The sequence below is a fragment of the Chamaea fasciata genome, unplaced genomic scaffold (assembly GCF_029207755.1).
Source record: "Chamaea fasciata isolate MVZ Bird 193981 ecotype frontalis unplaced genomic scaffold, bChaFas1.0.hap1 SCAF_7, whole genome shotgun sequence".
Classification (NCBI taxonomy): domain Eukaryota; kingdom Metazoa; phylum Chordata; class Aves; order Passeriformes; family Sylviidae; genus Chamaea; species Chamaea fasciata.
Window position 1 is genome coordinate 41,169,997 of NW_027094092.1, and position 18,123 is coordinate 41,188,119.

General features: G+C 40.5%; 1 protein-coding gene across 2 annotated transcripts in view; it reads right to left on the reverse strand.

The window, feature by feature from the left end:
- The window catches only part of SPTLC2 (serine palmitoyltransferase long chain base subunit 2), a 77,098-nt gene extending 59,355 nt beyond the window's left edge, over positions 1–17,743 (reverse strand). Inside the window, exons 1-2 of one of the 2 annotated variants that reach the window (XM_066188581.1) lie at positions 17,610–17,743; positions 6,859–7,053 (exon numbers count right to left, since the gene is read on the reverse strand). In XM_066188581.1, the coding sequence (XP_066044678.1) occupies positions 6,859–7,053; positions 17,610–17,705 (291 nt within the window). In that variant the 5' untranslated portion in view covers positions 17,706–17,743. Of the gene's footprint in view, positions 1–6,858; positions 7,054–17,398; positions 17,551–17,609 lie in introns of those variants that run through there. The other variant, XM_066188582.1, reaches the window with a different exon arrangement.
- Positions 17,744–18,123: the final 380 nt, after the last annotated feature.

An 18,123-nucleotide genomic window follows, 5' to 3' on the forward strand; every position in this document is an offset into this window, starting at 1 on the left:
ACCATAAGAACCTTCCACAATTTTTTGTTTTCAATAGAACCTAATAAGCTACATTATGGCATGTCTCTTCTGCACAGCTTATCAAGACTGAACTCCCACATGATTTTTATGAATGAGTCTTTCCCGAATTTTAGCTTCCCTTCCAATGTTTTCCAGGAAAAGTACGTGACTGTCTTGAATGGATAACACAAGAATGTCAAACTAACTGTGGCAGCAAGGACATCTGAGCACTCAAGAACATTTTTTTCTTGCTCCAAAGTCACAAGATTTCCTTTTTACTATTTAATTAAAGAAAGTTCAACATTTAGTAGAGATAAGACTGCATAATTCATTTGCTTCTGTTGGGAAACAAAAAGTAAAGGACCTTTTTTATCATCTACAGAAGGAAAAAAGTAGAACTTATTACAAAAGTAAGAGCCAGCAGAGCATTTCTTCCTGTTTTTCACAAGAAAAACGCAAACATTATGACAGGAATTTTATTTTTGGTGACAGTATGAGAAAGGCGGAGTATCTCACCAAGTACTATAGTGTCAGACACTTGTACCACTGAAGCAAAACTGAGAGCATTTATGGCAAATTTTTAATAAAAAACACAAAACAGGCACTTACAAGCTCTTACTTGCAATATTTGCCTGCAGGAGGAATACTTTTTTCATTACCTCCCTATTTTAATGATTTAACAGCTTAGTCCTGGCAGTTTGGCATAAAGGTACATTTAGGTCCTCACCTTTGCGTCCTCCTACCAGCAGCTGCACAGAGAAGACCAAGTCCAAAAGTGCCAACTCCTAAGCAGATACAGTTTCATCTAAACCCACTTCTGACTTGCCTCTGCCAAAAAGGCACAAAGATATGAATTTCCATCATCTCAGCTATGGAAAAACAACCCAAATTTAGCTAGCGATCACTCTTTCAGAGAATCACAAGCATGTCCTTTCTCAAAGACAGACAGTAGGAATAAAATTTCTAAGTCCTAAGATGCACAGAAGGGCAATTATTTCTTCCATGTTCCCGTCCCAGTTCATGACACAAAATCAAAATAATTATCTACAATTGTTTCAAACCCTCTGCTTTGTTACTTGTAGAGGGATGGGGGAACTGAGATCAAAAAGAAACCCTGGCACATTAGAAGATCAATACTTCAGAAACTTGTTAAATCTAATTGTAATCTATTGAGATGTTTCCCAGTATTTTCAACTCCTCTTAACCATCTACACACAAGACTTCAGCTTTGCAATAGTTATCCAAGCACACCAACTATGTGAACTGAGAAACAACTGATATTTTAGCCAAGGTTCTTGGCTAGGAGGGGGAGGCTGGAAATGAGTCATTATACCAACTCAAGCAGGTATGCCTGGGTTGATCCAGGCCAATGCCCCTTCAGATTACTCATCAAATGAGTTTTCTTTTGAAACCCAAGCTGACAAAGCCAGAACAGTAACAAGCTCAACTGGTGAGATAAGGACAATCATCCACAACAGGTTAGCACCACCAGTATGTGTAGCACAAGCATGATCTTAAAAGCCAGCATTAGAACTAAGTTTAAAGTTACTGTGAAGTAGAGAAGTTCTCTAAACCTATTGGATTGTGATTTAAAAAAAAAAAAAAAAGTTTTAAAAGTCAACAAGAATTCAAGGAATAAATTATGGGTAAGCAAATTAAGGTTTAATATAGGACACCAGCTTTAGTTTTTGGGGGTATCTAGTCGTAGGATTATAGTAAAGGGCTTTAAGTGTAGCTATCAGCACACTGTCAACTCCTTTGTTGTCTATACATGTACTGCTCCCTCCAACAAACCATCCTCCAATACGGCTCATGAGAAAATCCCTTGGAATAGGACAAGCAGAAAGTGTAATTTTGGCATAATGAAAAAATGAACTATTTCCTCAGTGATCCCAACCTCACTGAGGGGTTCTCATGACCTATGCATCTGAGAACATAAAAAACCAAAGGGTAAGGATATTGTGCCTTTATAAACTGATACTGACTTTTGGAGTTTCAGAGCCCTCTTCTGGAGCTGGCATATAGGAACAGATTCTCTGTCTGCTAGCTTGTTTGTTTGTTTACCTCTTCCATCCTTCTACAGTGTGGAGATTACAGATGAAGAGTAGATAGTACAACAACAAGACTACTTGAATTCCTCACCCTAATTTAGTGTTTTCCGTCTTCTACTTTTCACCCAGTGGGTGTTCACCCAGAGGGCACTGGAAGAGGCTCCCAAGGGGAAGTGGTCACAGCACCAAGCCTGACAGAGATCAGGAAGTTTGGAAACCCTCTCAGGCACATGGTGTGGCTTTCTGGGATGTCTTGTGCAGGCCCAAAAGCTGGACTTCAGTGTCCTTGTGGGTGCCTTCCAACTTAGCATATTCCATTATTTTAAATTTTTGACACATGGAGCCACAGTGCTCTGCTGCAACAGCATCATAGAGCTGGAAGCAACCACTATCACCTTTAAACGGCCTTCAGATCTTGTTATTTTCCTATCAAGTTCTCATTTTATTTCAGATCCAACACTCTTCCTAGCTGTAAGGGTCCCTAAGAATATCAGTCTGAGATGAAACAGTTTCATCCAGAGGAAAAATATTCTAGGGGTTGCTTCTTTGAGCAATCTTCTGAGTAAACAGAGTCAAACAACTGCAACACTGGACCCAAAAGAGGGAGCAAAAGCAGTAAGTTCTTTCATTTATAGAGCTAAAAAATCCTATGAAGTTCTATTCCTGTCAATTTCAGCCTAGAACGTATCCCCTATTTATGAGGGGATGCCTGATGAAGAAACCAAAGTATTAGTGGCCTCCCAGAAGCCTGAAAAGCACACCCAATGAAGGGAAGAATAAAATTCTCCCTTGGGGTGCAACACCCTAGCATAGGTCATTTGGGAATCCATTATTTCATCACACTCTAAATTAATATCGCAACAAGTGAAGGTCATAATGAGAGCTTTGCAGCCTTTAGCTCAGGGCACATGCAAACACAGTGATTATGCTACTTTTAGAGCCAAGTTTTCACAGCATTGCACCTAAGCTAACAAATGGTGCCATGAGCACCAGCAGGGCTTATCTGCAATTCACATAATGTGCTCTCTGGTAACACATAACTGACTCTGAACAGACATCAAGCAGACAATTGCAACAAATTTCAGGCTTCTAAAAGGAAGCAGAAAGACTAGTTTCATCTCACTGTTATGTGAGTCAAGAAGAGTGGAGCAATAACTGTGGGTAGCCTTTGTATCATCAGGAGGCCTCCGATGAGCTACACAGATGCTAAGACAACATCGAACAAACGACTCCAGTTTACTGCCCCTGAAATATTCCTACAGCTGGACTCCTGTGAACATGTGTGTGAAAACCCCAGATGCTAGAAACACATTCTAACTGGGCAAGCTACAAAGCATGAAGCAGTATACTAGACACTTACCAGCCCTGTTTACAGTCACTCCCAAACACAAAACATATAAGGTAATCAACAGGCAAATCAGACTGGAGGAAAGGTAAAAGCGATTTTCATCCTGCCTGTAAAATCCTGGAAGCATTTTGCAGATTTAACTATATTTTATGATCAGACAGCACATTAAATTCGATATGCATAAATTTATTCCATGGTAATAGAGAATTGTTAATCTTGCCATTTACCCATGCCTAAAACAGACCAGTAATGCTTCAGAGAGGATGTGCTACACAACACTGGTTTCCAGGAAAAGCTCAGCTGGATATATTTTAAACAAAGCCAAAACCCATGAAGCTGTTTCCTGGAAATCAGTAGCAAAAGTCTGTCCCTCTTCACCCTTTTGTGTTTCAACAGTGAGGTTTTCCTGGAATCATTCATGGCTCTAATAAATTCCAAGGAATTTACCTGCCATCAGAGACAGGTTTGTAATTCAAACCTGTTCAAAATCCTGCTCTGCTCTTTAAATTCGTTTGATCACTTGCAGTTTTCTAGTTATGATGCAGAAGATTATACTATTAAGTGACAATTTAAGGAAGGACTTGCTGTACTGAAATAAACTGCCCTCCATAACAAAGAAAAACTGAGTGTTTTCCTTATGTTTGTTTTTGATACTATTATGGACCTAAGTTTATGTTATGCTTTTAAATGTAATCACCTTCAGAAACACACAACAGAAGATCCACATACTTCAATTCTGTGATTTTCGGAACTGCTTCATTCAGCCCTTTACAAAATACTTCCTCACACTACGTGATTTTGCAATTTTTCACCCATGCAATTATGAACTATTTCAAATAAGTAAGGCTAATCCTTTTGCTTGATAGGCAAGAAAATCATAATAACCTAGTTGTCTCTTCAGAATTTCAATATTAAAAATGTTACTTTCCACACAGTGGAAAGATTTCCACAGATCTGCCAGATCACAGAACCCCCAGTGTAATCACAGGGGTTCTCCGATTTGAATGTATCAATAATAACAAAAAGGTGAGTTTTGAGCCTTTTCTGGACACTAGTAACTGCATTTCCTTACCAAAAGGTGACTGGGCTGTCATCCAGCAGAGACTCCAATACTGAAGAAAATCATTTCAAAACAAGTAATCGTGCACACACCTTCCATCTCCTGCACCAAAATAACCCCTGGCTCCCACACTAGACATGCTGCAACATGCTCTCACATCAACTCATTTGCAAGCAAACAAAGATTAAAGCAGCAAAGGGTGAAGATAAGTACTGTATGTTCCAGACCTCACATGATCACTTTTCTACTTGTCTGATATCAGAAGCAGCTATTACAATCTAAGTGCTAGAGACATGATTTGGGGAACTACACTCGGCTGAGATTTTTCCACCACCAAAACTTCTTTAAACAGGATTTCCTATTTTTCGTTCTTATGCAATATTCACTGGCACTCCTTATTAGCTCTATCCCCAGACACCCTATGTACAAAACGAAACCAGAATGCGTGCATCTCTTCATGGAAGCTATAACCAACACAGAAACTGAGAGTTTCAATTCAGCTTTCCAGAAGGCATACTTGTTAAGCAAATGTCTTTCAGGGCAAGATGAAATGCTGAGTTAATTTATAAAAAAATTCAAGGGTACATTTCTTTTAGGACTAGGATAATCTGTTCCTAACAACCTCTGTGCTTCAAGGTTCTCTGTGGTAATCTTTCCTGAGAGCCTAATATCAATAATGTGTTACTGAACTCATGTAAGAGCCATGACTGCTCCCACAGAAAAGGGCTGCTGCAGGCAATTCTTACACACTGATAACAGGACAAACTTTTCACAACAACAGTGCAACAGAAATGCAACAATTACAGTACAGAGTAACTGCACCAACACTTCAGTTACTCCCTTATAATCCTCAACACCGTGAATACACACCAATATTTAAACTTTTATTCGAATGTCTTGGTAGTTTTCTGCAACCATTTTGACTGTTTCCTGCTGTACCAACTTCTGCTTTATACACAGAAAAATATAAGGGTGCCATGTTCTCAAGCATCATAAACCAAAGTAGCTCACAAGACAATGAACACAACAAGTTCCAAGTTGAGATTTAACTGGCATTCTTCAATCAAATATCTTAACTGTTAAAAGGGATCCAAGATTTTTACTTTCATATTCCAGAAGTTAGTTTTGACAATAGTGTAAATTTAAACTCCTGTACTTTTAGCCAATACGAAATGTCTTTTACTCATTAAACTCCTGTAAGAATGCTTCTGTTTTGGAATTTAGTGCCCTACTATGAATCTGCTTAATTATACCTCATAATGTTCAGAAAGAAGCTACTGTGAGGTAATTTTAGGCACTGATCCTTAGTTACTCTAGTGTAAAAATACATGCACTTTACTCCAGTGCTGTCTCCAAAAAAAGGCTCCAAAGGAGCCTTCCCTTTTTTAGTTCCTCCCTGCCACCCTTCATTATTTGTTTGCCTTACTGAGATGTCTTTTCTGCCCCCTCATTTTCTGCTAGCCAACTGCTTGTGTAGCTGCACAGAGAACAAGAGGCCAGCAGCTGGAAAAGGAACTCCCTTAACATTTTATAAGCCACACACAACTCTCCAAAGCAGTCGAGGAAAACAGAACCCAAATTAGCAAGAGTAAGACCTTTGGAAAGAGCTCACTGGTAGTCACACTCTTCTAAGAGGGCTCACATTAAGAGTTAGCAAGAAGATAGCTTGTGAACTTCATGTTTCAACAGTAGCTTCCCACAAACAATTAATCCTGTGGGGAATAAAGACCTCTAAAAATAATTTACAGGTATTGAAAATCAGAATTATCCTTTCCAGGCTAACTGCTGAAGCAGGCAAGACATTTCACCCAGTAACAGAAGCTTTTGTGAATAGGTCTTAACATGAATTAATTGTTTCTAATCACTATCAGTGAGCCATGAGTCAGTATCTCACATTACTCACCAGCTAACCTGCTAGTGTTCTGGACTCCCAAAGAATTTGAAGTTATATAGCTTGTACTCTGGATCTGACCCACAAACTTCTCTTTGCAACTGCTTCAGATAAAGAGAATTAATAATATTTCCAAATCAAAACTCAGCCACCAGATCAACATCAGCCTCCCACTGGTGTCAAACTAAAACCAGAGCCTTTCTTTAGGTCCTGATGCTGGAACATGCAGTCTCTCCTCCTCAAACTCTTATTTCTGCAGCTGGGGGATCTTTCAATACGTTGCTACAACCGTTGATGCAGCTTTCCACTGAGACAGATGAGGAAACTACTCTGAGGAAAAATAACTTGAAACATTATTTTTTTAATGACACAGGAGTACTTGCACAGTATTTGGAGCATCCAGAAGATAAGGAAAACAGCAGAAAACTTTGAACACCACTTCTCCCAAGAGAAACAGTCAAGCCTCAACCACATAATTTCCCACTGAACATTATTTCCCAGTGGTTACCTTCTGTTCTTCTCTTTCTGTTGCATTTTGACACTTCTCAATCTTCCACTGCCGCATGAAATCTCGCAGATATCCAAAGAGAGTGAGAACACCATAGCCTACATAGGTCAGCACAGCAACAAGCATTGGTGTTTCTTCAAAAGCTTCATTGAAAGGCCTTTTGTATAATCCTCCATTGTGCACAATATGATTAATCTATAGTAAAAATTTAAAGAGAGGTAGTTGAGGTATTAGTTGAAGAAAAGAAAGACAGATATTTCAGAGTAGCTCCCAGCCCTGTGGTCAGTTATGGTCTCTGCATCTCCCACCACTCAGCAAAAACTGCTTCCAGCTAAGTTCAGCCATTACTGATAAATACTGCCAGCCTCCATATATGAAGCTACCAAGTTGCTGATATAACCCAAGTCACAGTTACCAATCTAAGGCAGTTTAATCTAACATCTCATTAAAACTATTTAGTTTGCAAAACTACATACAGAGCATTGCTTACATCCAGGCAAACCAAAATATTAAAAGTGCCTTCACCAAGAGGCACAAATAACAGAACAGTGATGTATCCCAGGATTACTACAGAGAAAAACAAAATAGAAAGTAATAATCTTATTGATCTAAACAACATATCCTCAGACTTGGAAGCCTATATTAGTGTAATAAAACAATTATAATCCACGTGTCTCTGTAGTTCTTAGTCTAAAGATGCTGACATAAACAATGTAGTCATCCATGAGGCGGACATGAACCACAGACAAAAAAGTCATTGTATACAGAGTCTCAACACGGCATATATGTCAGCATACAGAACAATGCATGGCTTTCTGCATAAAATCCATGCTAAAAGCCATCTTGCTACTTACAGGTCATCTGAAGGTAAGAGATTTACTAGCTACCTAGTGCATATAGCAGGTCTTTCTCAAGTACAATTCTGGAATATGCAATATTTCCAACTATTACAGAAAAACTTCACAGCTACAAGGCAAGTGCTCAACCAATACTAACACTGGGGGAAAAGATCATGGTTTTAATAATACTTTTTCAAATTGTTAAGTTAAAGATCAGATCTTGTAAGTCAATGAACAAAAAACATAGAAATCTAGCCATTAGATGCAAATTGCTATCTGCATGGCTAAGTTATAGAATGGCTGCACAATAACAGAATAGCTACATATGAAAGAACACTCTACAAGACATAAATCTCCTTTGTGTAGCATTAGATATATATATAAATAAGAAATGTAATCCTTAAAATGTACTAATCAAAGAAACCTCAACACACTGAACCTAAGTTCATCAAAAAAAGAAAATGGCAAATAATTCCTGAGGGGTGTGGGCAGCAGACAGAATAAAACCAGTTATTCACCTATATAACTCATATTATCATATGGGAAAGTAAGGTAGAATCATTCTAACCTCTGCAACAGTTGATGAATCAATAAGGCACATATACTTGCTGGCATCACCAGACACCGCATTATTTGGAAAGTGATACCTGCTCATCTCTGGAGCAAGTCTGTATTTCAAGTCTGTCATTAATCATGAAAGCAAATTTACAGAAGCAAGGATCTGTTCTTAGGGATACATTTATGCTATAGCTATGCAGTCACTGAGTACAAACCACAACTGCAACTTCCCCCTGATAATGATTTCTACCTCTTCCCTTCTGCTGACAGTTTTAAGCAAAGCAAATCCTTGATTTGGTCACCATAGTTGTGGGGACTTTAGGTGTAAGTATGGAAACAAAATAGCATAGACAGCTCTTTCAGCAGCAGCACTTAAAGCGAGATGCAAGTAGCTAACTTGCAGTGCTTTGAGGCCAGGTTTAATACTGAAGTACTATTTTGAAAACATACTGCATACAGGGATGGCCATGGCTTTGAAACAAGCATAGGAACACTTGCTTACCTCACTGCAGCTCAGGTGCTGGCAATTCAAGGCTTTAATGCAGGCCAAAGGTTCATATACTGCCCTCCTCATTAACTATGCCAGCTGAAGAAACTGCCCCTGCCCCACTCACTCCCACTTTGAGCCATCTGCACCAGCCTCCAGCTTGCACAACTAAAGCAACTAAATCTGATTATTGGCATAGCATCCCTTCAACACTGAACTGATCCATGTTGAAAATATAATCTTTTGCAGAATGTTATTCATTAGATCGTAATAATCTTTAGAGCACTGCTCCACAAAGTCATTTGATAAAGCTCAGCAAACAAGAGGCAGCAGCATTTGGAGAGAGAGAGGAGGAGCAGCAGCACCATGACAACTGCAGAATCAGAGAGCCAACAGTGCAAAGGAAAAGCCGTGAAAGCCACCTCTTCTCTATTACTCTCAGGATTGCTTAACTGCATCACTATGGCTCCTGTACACAAAACTATAGGATTTTGTTGCATCCAGATACAAGAATAATCATGCACCGAAGTGCCAACCACCTCAGTTTTCACAGCTTGGGGAATTACAAGTTGAAGTTTGTGTCCTCACATTGTCAGATCAGGCTGTGACTAGCAGCTGTTCAGGAGCAGGCACACTACATACCTGCCATCTGTGCCTGCCTACCAGCAGCTGATTTGTGGATAAGCAGGCAGAAAACTGCTAGTGACTACTTCGCAAATTACCTACTATTGAATAACTAGAGAACACAACAAAGTTTCTAATGTCTTTCCCAGGTAACTGGAAGTTCATCCGGAAGAGGTTAAAGGTTACATCCTAAGATAATGGATCTGAGGTTACCCAACTCCAAAAAGTAGTTACTTAAAGAAAAACAACTGAGAGACCCAAATCTATAAGCAAACAAAATCAGAATAAAAACATACCAATTTTTTTCAGGTCTTTGGAGATGCCTGTGCTTGTAACAAATGCTAAAACTAAAAAAGCTATTCAATATGGTCAATGCCAATATTTCACTAAGAAAAGCTGTTTTAGGAATACCTATAGTGATTCAATCCATATTCTAGTCAATTTCACCTCTCAGTGCTCTTCCACCACTGTGATAATACATCCTTAAATTTGCATGTCAGCTACCACATCAGCTGAGAAGCTTGTGTTATCCTAGCTGAATCAAAAAATTAATGAAAAGACTGAACGCAATTCCACAAACTCTTCATGAAGCATATGACCATAAAAAACCTCTAGAATCTGACTATAGAAGAGCCATTTGTAGCCACATTAAATATAAGCCTATTTGTCGTTCTAAGAATGCCTTATAAATCCACACATTAGCCTCCAAATCAAGGTTTATATGCTGCAAGCTCCAAAGCTGCTGTAAAGAACACCAATTTTAATTCCAGAAAGCAAGAAAGAAGGTGGCTACCGTTCAGTGCCTAATTTCCTTTTATTGAGAGGAGAAAAAGGGCTTGGAAGATTAAGACTTTTATGATTGCAACAAGCCTTATGATCATAAAGTGAGCCATGACCTTTGAAGTACAATATACAGCATATTCAAGTACAAAGAAAAGTCAGAGTTCACTTAAACACATGGTTGAAAAAAAGTAGGCGTATGGTCACCTGCATCTCTCTTTCCTGTACTGTACAGAGTACATGTATGCAGAAGAGCACCATCACATTAAGGAACTCAGCTGCAGGAGAAACAGAAAGCACAAGTCAGCTGGTTACAGAAGGCAGTAAAGAACCAGCCACTGGTAATGCCTGTGTTGGGCCAAACTCCTGGGGAAACAAATCACATGAAATAGTATTGTAGCAGTTACTGAGCAGCAGCACAGCTACTGCTAGACAGGACTCCACAGGTCTAAGCAAAACACATGAGAGTCTGATGATAATCACAGAACGGACTGAGTTGGACCCACAAGGACCATTGAGTACAACTCCTGGCCCTGCACAGCACAAACCCAAGAGTCACACCATCTCTTTGAGGGAGTTGTCCAAGAGGTTCCTGAACTCTGTCAGGCTTGGGGCTGTGACCACTCCCCTGGGACACTGTTCTGCTGCCTGACCACCCACTAGGTGAAGAACCTTTTCCTAATATCCAGCCTAAACCTGCCCCAGAACAGCTTCATGTCCTTCCCTTGGGCACTGTCACTGGTCACCAGATTGAAGAGATCAGTGCCTGCCCCTCCTCGTCTCCTTGTGAGGATGTTGTAACTGCAATGAGGTGTGCCCTCTGTCTCCTCCAGGCTGAACAGACCAAGTGACCTCAATGACTCTTCATAAAGCTTTCCTTCTAGTCCTTACAACATCTCTGTAGCCCTCCTTTGGATGCTCTCTATATTCTTTGTGAGTGAGCAGACAAAAGCCATGTGCAAACACGGGAATATCTGCAGATGCTACTGTAGACAAGACACAGGATTTACCACAAGACTCTGGGTACACACCTTGCATGGCAGGCATGTACTTTAGGGAGATAAAAAGCTACAAGCGCAATACATGCTGCACACAGTACAAGAGCAGTACACACTAACTGCTTATTGCTGCTACCCTGGGAAAGGTCCAGCAGTCTGTATTAAAGAGGTTGTTTCATTTCATGCTGACAGGAAGAAAAAATTCAGATGAACCTGGCAGACTTAACGTAAACACATTAAAAAGATTATTTATGCTGGAACACAACTTGTTAAATTCTTATTAAAATTTAGTAGCTTCTCATTGCCACATACCACACATGCTGCAGAAATTTAACTAACAGGTTTGCAGTTTCTATTTTTAGAAACACAGTGTGAAACACTGCATCCATGAGTGTGCCTCTGTATGCAAAAGTGGACACATTTATTACAAAAGATTGAGGAAATCAGCACTACAGAAAACCACAGCAGTGAGAATTCCATGAAGGCAGCTGCTCTAAACTGTTAGGTATTCTGTGGTAATTTTACTGTCACCTCTAGCCCTTTTCCTTGCAGTGCTTTGCTTACACTTCAAATCTCAGACTGTTGCATGGGTAAAAAGACCAAGTACTTACTAAAAAAATTAGAATTAACCGGTTTGAATCATATTTTAAGCTTTAAAAAAAAACAACCCATAGGAGATAAACTTGTTTTATGAAACAGACTTTAAGAGTATATTCCTAATTAAAGATTTGTTCTTCTTGACAAGTATTCTCAAATATTTTTATTTGCAACTAGTTACTCACAACAAATTTGACAGTCCTTGTTTAAGAGGCACTTACCACATCTACAAAAACATAAATCTTCATAATGTTTAAATGTTGTTTTGGTTTGGGTTCCCCCCTGCCCCTCATTGGCAAGTAAAGGATGCAATTAAACTTGGGTTTTTTCCTTGTGACATATAGGTAACAATTTGAATTCTACTGAGAATATACTATTTTTCCGACACTTTACCTTAAATTAGCTTAAACCTTACATGGAACTTTATCTATTACATTCAGTGGATTTCAGGCATACAAAATACAAAATATGATTTACAATAAAGATTTCCAAAGACATAACAGGTCTGCAGTGCTTCCCTAACATGTCAATCTCCAAGCTCTCAGACACCCCTGAAAGCATTTCCTGACATATTTTAGAATCTGCTCTCATTTTTATAGACATTAAACCCCATTACTTCTAAACTTTCCAAGCCCTGCTTTCTCAACTATAAGCATGCTTCTAAACTATACTTTTGAATTAAAAACACTTCTTTTTCTAGGACTCATTTCCTAATGATGGCAAAACAAAAAACTGGAAACCTCACTAAAGATGGGTCAATGTTTTACGTTCCACCAGAGAATTTGAAGTCAATAGATAACTCAGATAAAGCTTTTGTCCCACAAACAAATTAAAAAGGTGAAATTTAGAAAAAACATTGTTTTTGTTGTAAATTAAGACAGAAAAATACAACGTATCACTCAAGTAGCTACAGTAAAAAAAAAGAATTAACTTGTATACATTTATAATAATTTCTTAGAGTATATAAGGCTTATCACCAGTAAAATATGAATTGGCAGCCCAAATATAGCCAATAGATTTTAACGCTTCACCCAAACTAATTTTTCAGTAGTACATTTTCAAATCTAAGAGAAGCCCATCATAGCAGCAGCTACCATGGGCGTTTGTTTTTATACCAGCACAGATACACAAATTCTCAACAAGTACAGCACTGGCGCTACACCTACTAATTTAATATGATGGCCTCAAATATTCATTTAGCCAGGGAAAATGTTGAGTAGTTATTCCTTCCACAAAGGCTTACAGTCTTTTATAATTGAATTTGGTAGTAGAAAAAGACTGTTGTGCACAGGTACACTTTTTCAAAAATAAAAGAGTTTTGTCAATTAAAATATCTGAACAAGGCTACAGTCTTTCTTAGATCAGACACCTTTCTTCTCATTTCAGTTTTACATTACTGACACAATAAATACAGTCAATCATAACAGCAAGCAAGAGTCAGAAAGTAGTCATTTCTTTCCTCAGACTACCTGCTATGAGCCCTAAGGTGCACATTTTTACAGGGGTTCAGGGATTAAATGCTAGTGTCTAAACCAGGACGAACTCTGCTGCAGTCCCTGAGTTCATCTCCATAACCATGGAATAACCAAGGTTGGAAGGGACTGCCAGTGTCCATCAGGTCCAAGCCCCAACTCAAAGCAGGGCCAATTACAGCTGGTTGCCAAGGGCCACATCCAACAGTCTTGAACTTCTTGATTTCCTCCATGGATGGAAATTCCACAACTCTTTGGGCAACTTCTTCCAATATTTTACCACTCTTGCGGGAAAAATTATTTTCCTTACATGCAACCAAAATTTCCCATTCCTCTAAATCACACTGCTTCTCACAGTCTGCCCTATTTTCTCTATGTCCTCCAGTGAGCTAGTTAAACCTTCTCTCTTCCTAAGGTTGAGCAAACACAGCTCTTGCAGCCTCTTCATTTCTTGGGGACCCTCCACTGGGTTCACAGACTGACATGGTTATGTCAGCATCTTTCTGGGAAGCTCAAAACTGGACACCATTTGCAAGATGCAGTCTCCCAAATGCTGAGTAAGGGGGAACAATCACTTCTTCATGAAGAAGTTAATGAGATTTAGATTCTCAGGACCATTTTTCTGTCAGAAATACTTGAATTTTAAATTTGCACACTGATGTGAAAAAACCTCACAATTCTGTACTCCAATTCCTTTTTACACCAGTGGATAGGATAGTTATTTAATACATTTATCTTATCCTAATTTTCATCTGAAACAAGATTCATATCACTGCTAATGACTTGTAGCAAGAACTTGGCAGTATCTGCTGCAGTCATCTTAAGCATGCTCTCCGAAAGAAACTACACTAACCTGACTTCCAGCAAAAACATCTTAAAAATCAGGATGAAGCCACTGTTCCCCAGCATCCCAAAGCATCCCACCAGAAGAACCTATAAGCAGTTTGTTCTATTTAAGAAAAGCAAGCACAAATCACAAGACTACACAAACTGTTCCCTGTATGTCCACACCAAAGCTTCCAGGAAAGGAATACCTATGCTGGCCATTTTAATAGCTGTTAGAATTCAGGACTTGTGACACTCTTAAAGGAATGCAAATCCCACAGTTCTCCCACTTTCCTCAACCAAACTACTCCTTGTCTTCCTGAGGAAGCAGTACAAAACCTTGTTTACAAAGGCATGTATGTTATCTGGAAGTTGCTATAGGAGAGCATTTGAAAATCTTCTAGAAACATCAGAGAAATTAGAATTTATTTATATGATTCCAGCTCCTATCTAACTGACTTGGAGATACTGCACACAACAGAAATTAGGAACTTGATATCTAAAACCTATATTCCAATTTTATTTTTTTAGGTTGAGAACACTTCTTTAACTTCTAGAAGCACAACAGAAACATTCTAATGTGAGAAGCTCAATTAAGGACTAAAAAAAAAAATCACATTACTAAGAATTTGTTCACGAAAATAGGTGGATTCAAATAAATTATCTTGGAAAATAAGGGCATCTTCTCCCATTAAAGATAAAGATATCCAATCTCCCTATTCTAAGCAGGAAAAATCTTTTCAGATGCAGCACTGGAAAACAGTTAGTCATTTGCAAAACATTCCAATAGAGAAATACATTCCAGTTTAAAATTGCATTGCAGAAAAAAGCAATTTCCCCCCACTTATTATTCCCACACGTCTCGATAGCTCCTACACACCATTTTTATATTGAACTCAACACTCTCCCCAAAAGAGCAGAAGGGCATAAAAAGCAGAATCATGCACAACCTGAAGAGGTAACTTCACATCTCTTTTATTAAGATTTGCTCTCTTTCTCCTATCTATGTTCAATTCCTCACATCATGACAATACCCTTTGAGATGTCAGGCTTTTATCTTACATAGTGAAGTACTACACCAGAGTTCTAAATCAATTTTAAGTCCATCCATAAACTACTGTTCTTTCTAACCATGAACTCCCTTAACTGTACAGAGACCAAAAAAAGTCATTTTTCTCCATCATTCCACAATTTTTAATTTCTACACGGTTCTTCAACCTCTTTAAATTAAGGTGTTCATAATGAGATTGAAATTCAGCCAATGCAACAATCTCTAAACAGATTAACTTCAAGCAGGAGCCAAGTAATTTGAACACATCTCAGGAAAGCCAAGAGCTGTTATTTATCTTAGTGTTCCAGCAGAACGTTTATACTGTGATGGAACCCTGACTTCAAATGGGTCACTTTCCTAGTCACTGATGATATTTCATTAATCTCCAAGGTAGCCAAAGTCTGTTACTGCACAGTTTTAGCAGGCAGCAAGTTTCCCTCTCCTCTTACCAAAGAGGTTTAGTAGTTCAGAAGGAGACAAATACAACCTCTTTGAAAATTAAGTGAACAATTTCACCCTCTTCTGTTCATGTTCGAGTGACAATAAAGAACACACTCTATGACAAATACCACCCTTAGTGGAGGGAGAATCATAAGGAAACATTTGAATTTCAGATTTTTCTTTTTCTTTTCAGGATAAAAAACCCCAAAACAACATAAATAAACAAATTAAGAATGAAAAAACCCCAAAAGATAGCCTGAACAGAATCATCCTAGACAGAACAGGAGGATTTTTTTTTTTTTCACATAGTTAAAAGTAGAGCTTTCCTGCACTATCAAGCCCTACTGGAGAGCACAGTAATGCACTACCCGGTCTCTAAGCTCTCCCCTCAGAAACTCCATGGTTTTCCAGATAAATTGTCAATAACTGCAACATTTCTTTAAACTGACGGTTTTCCTTGCCCCTCCTCTTCCCATCATTTTAGCTAGATCTCATTTTGCCTCTCATTGCTCACACAAACCCCATGAAAGTCTTTCTTGAAAAAGTTCTTTTACTCATCCTTACTTTTCTGTTTGGTTCTTTCTTGCTAAGTAACAATCGCATTCTTTTGTGTAAGCTGCCAATTTTTTGGTGCTTGCTTACAGTTGCAGATTCTCAAGTGCTGTATGTGGTATGTACATAGTATATACATACACAGACAAATATATTCAACACAAAGTGAGCATGCACATGTTTCCCTTCTTCTGCAGAAAGGCCAAAAAAAACCAAAACTGAAAAAGGCAAAAGATCAATCAAGTAGTCAAATCTGTGATATATCAGCAAACACATCTTTTGACAGCTTACCACCAGTGATGCTGAGAAAGCTGAACTTAATTAGTTTCCCTAAACAGCTGCTTCTTACAGTCCAATTCTAACATTCAGACCCTCACTCTGAAAGTTAGCAAAAAGTTAGCCCACATAAAATACGGAGAAAAGAATGTAACACTCCAAATTATAAATCTCTGTTTGACCAGCAAGCAGCTGCCAGAAAGCTATCAAACTTCCCTACACTCTTCTTATATCCTCTGACAGCACCGCTACACATTGTTTTTTTGGTAAGATTTCTCATGACCACCTCTCCAGTGAACCATGAACCTGCTAGGTGTTTGAAAGGCCAGACTGCCAAAGCCATGGCTCCCCGAACCAGGACAAGCTGACACTGTTGCCAAATGAAGGTACTGTATCTCTCTCCATTTGCTCACTTCCAGTATTGTGCTATATTTCCCAAGGGCCAGGGCAAGGCTATGAGCATCCATCCAGTCAAAGAAATACAGTAAGTATCCCCAGTTAAAGAGGGAAAAAAAAGGGAAACTCAGGGGAAAAAAAGTTTTATTTTACCCAGCATCAGTTCTCAATCCAGTTCACAGTGAGTGCACAAGCCTACACTGAAAAAACCAGAAGGGACAGCAGAGGACTGAAAAACAGAAGCAGCAGGAGAGACAATGACAGAGAAAGGCTTTTCTCAAGCAGCCTGAGGTGTTCAAGGAAACACAACCTAATGCCTTCTTCTGCTGAGGTTGACTTCACGGCAACTTTTAAGTTGTCACTATAACACAAAACTGGAGTGTTTTGCAAAGAAACAACCGAAGTCTGCAAGCACAGCTACACACTCGTATCACAGGGTGTTAATACAGCCAGATGGGAAGTGCTGCATCAACCTCCAACTCTGCTCTAGAGGGAAGTCCCTGCTCAAGGCTACTCGTACCCACAGCCCCGGCGTCGCACCTGTAACAACGAGACAGCGGTGAAGAACCGCTAAAACCTTTTCTCCTGTCCCACAGACCTACTGTGCCATGTAAAAGCCAGTAAAAGCCTTGCAGCAAACTTACAGCCGTGACTCGAGGGACAGTCATTACCCACGCCGCCACCAGTGCGCTGAGTGAGCACCCCCCGGCGCTGCCCTCCCTCCCCAGGCGAGGGCTGAGGATGCAAACCACCCGGGTTCTGCCGACATCCCTCACAGCCACACCGCGGTGCCTTCCGGGGCCCCGCCGCCGCGCCCCCCGCCCGCCCCGGCGCCCCCCCCTCCCCCGCGCACACCTGGGTGCCGGCCGGGCCGCGCACGAAGCCGTTGCGGAGCGCGCCGTGGGCGCCGCCGCCGCAGCCGTTGGCGCGGGGCCGCTCGGGCCGCTCCATCGCGCCGGCCCCGCCGCGCCCGCTCCGCCGCCCCCGCCCGGCCGGGCCGCGCCGCACCGGAAGCGCGACCCGCGCTCCCCCAATCGCCGGCGCGGGCGTCACGCGGGGGGACGGGCCCCGCCTGGACGCGCCGGCGCGCGTGCGAGGCGGGCGGCCGGGGCCCAGTGAGAGCCCGCGCGGCGCCCGGGTGGGAGGGGAGCAAGGGGAAGGGAGGGGCTCGCCCAATCGCAAAGCGGAACGCCCCCGGGGAGGCGGAGCCAGGGGTGAGCATTGACCAATCACTTAGCAGAGATGGGACGGGGGACGAAGGGGAGAGGAATAGCTAGCCAATCACAGTGCGAGGTCGAGGGAGGGGCGCGAGTGAGATGCAGCGCCCGTCCAATGGCGGAGGGAGGCGGGGCTGAGGCCACAGCCTATA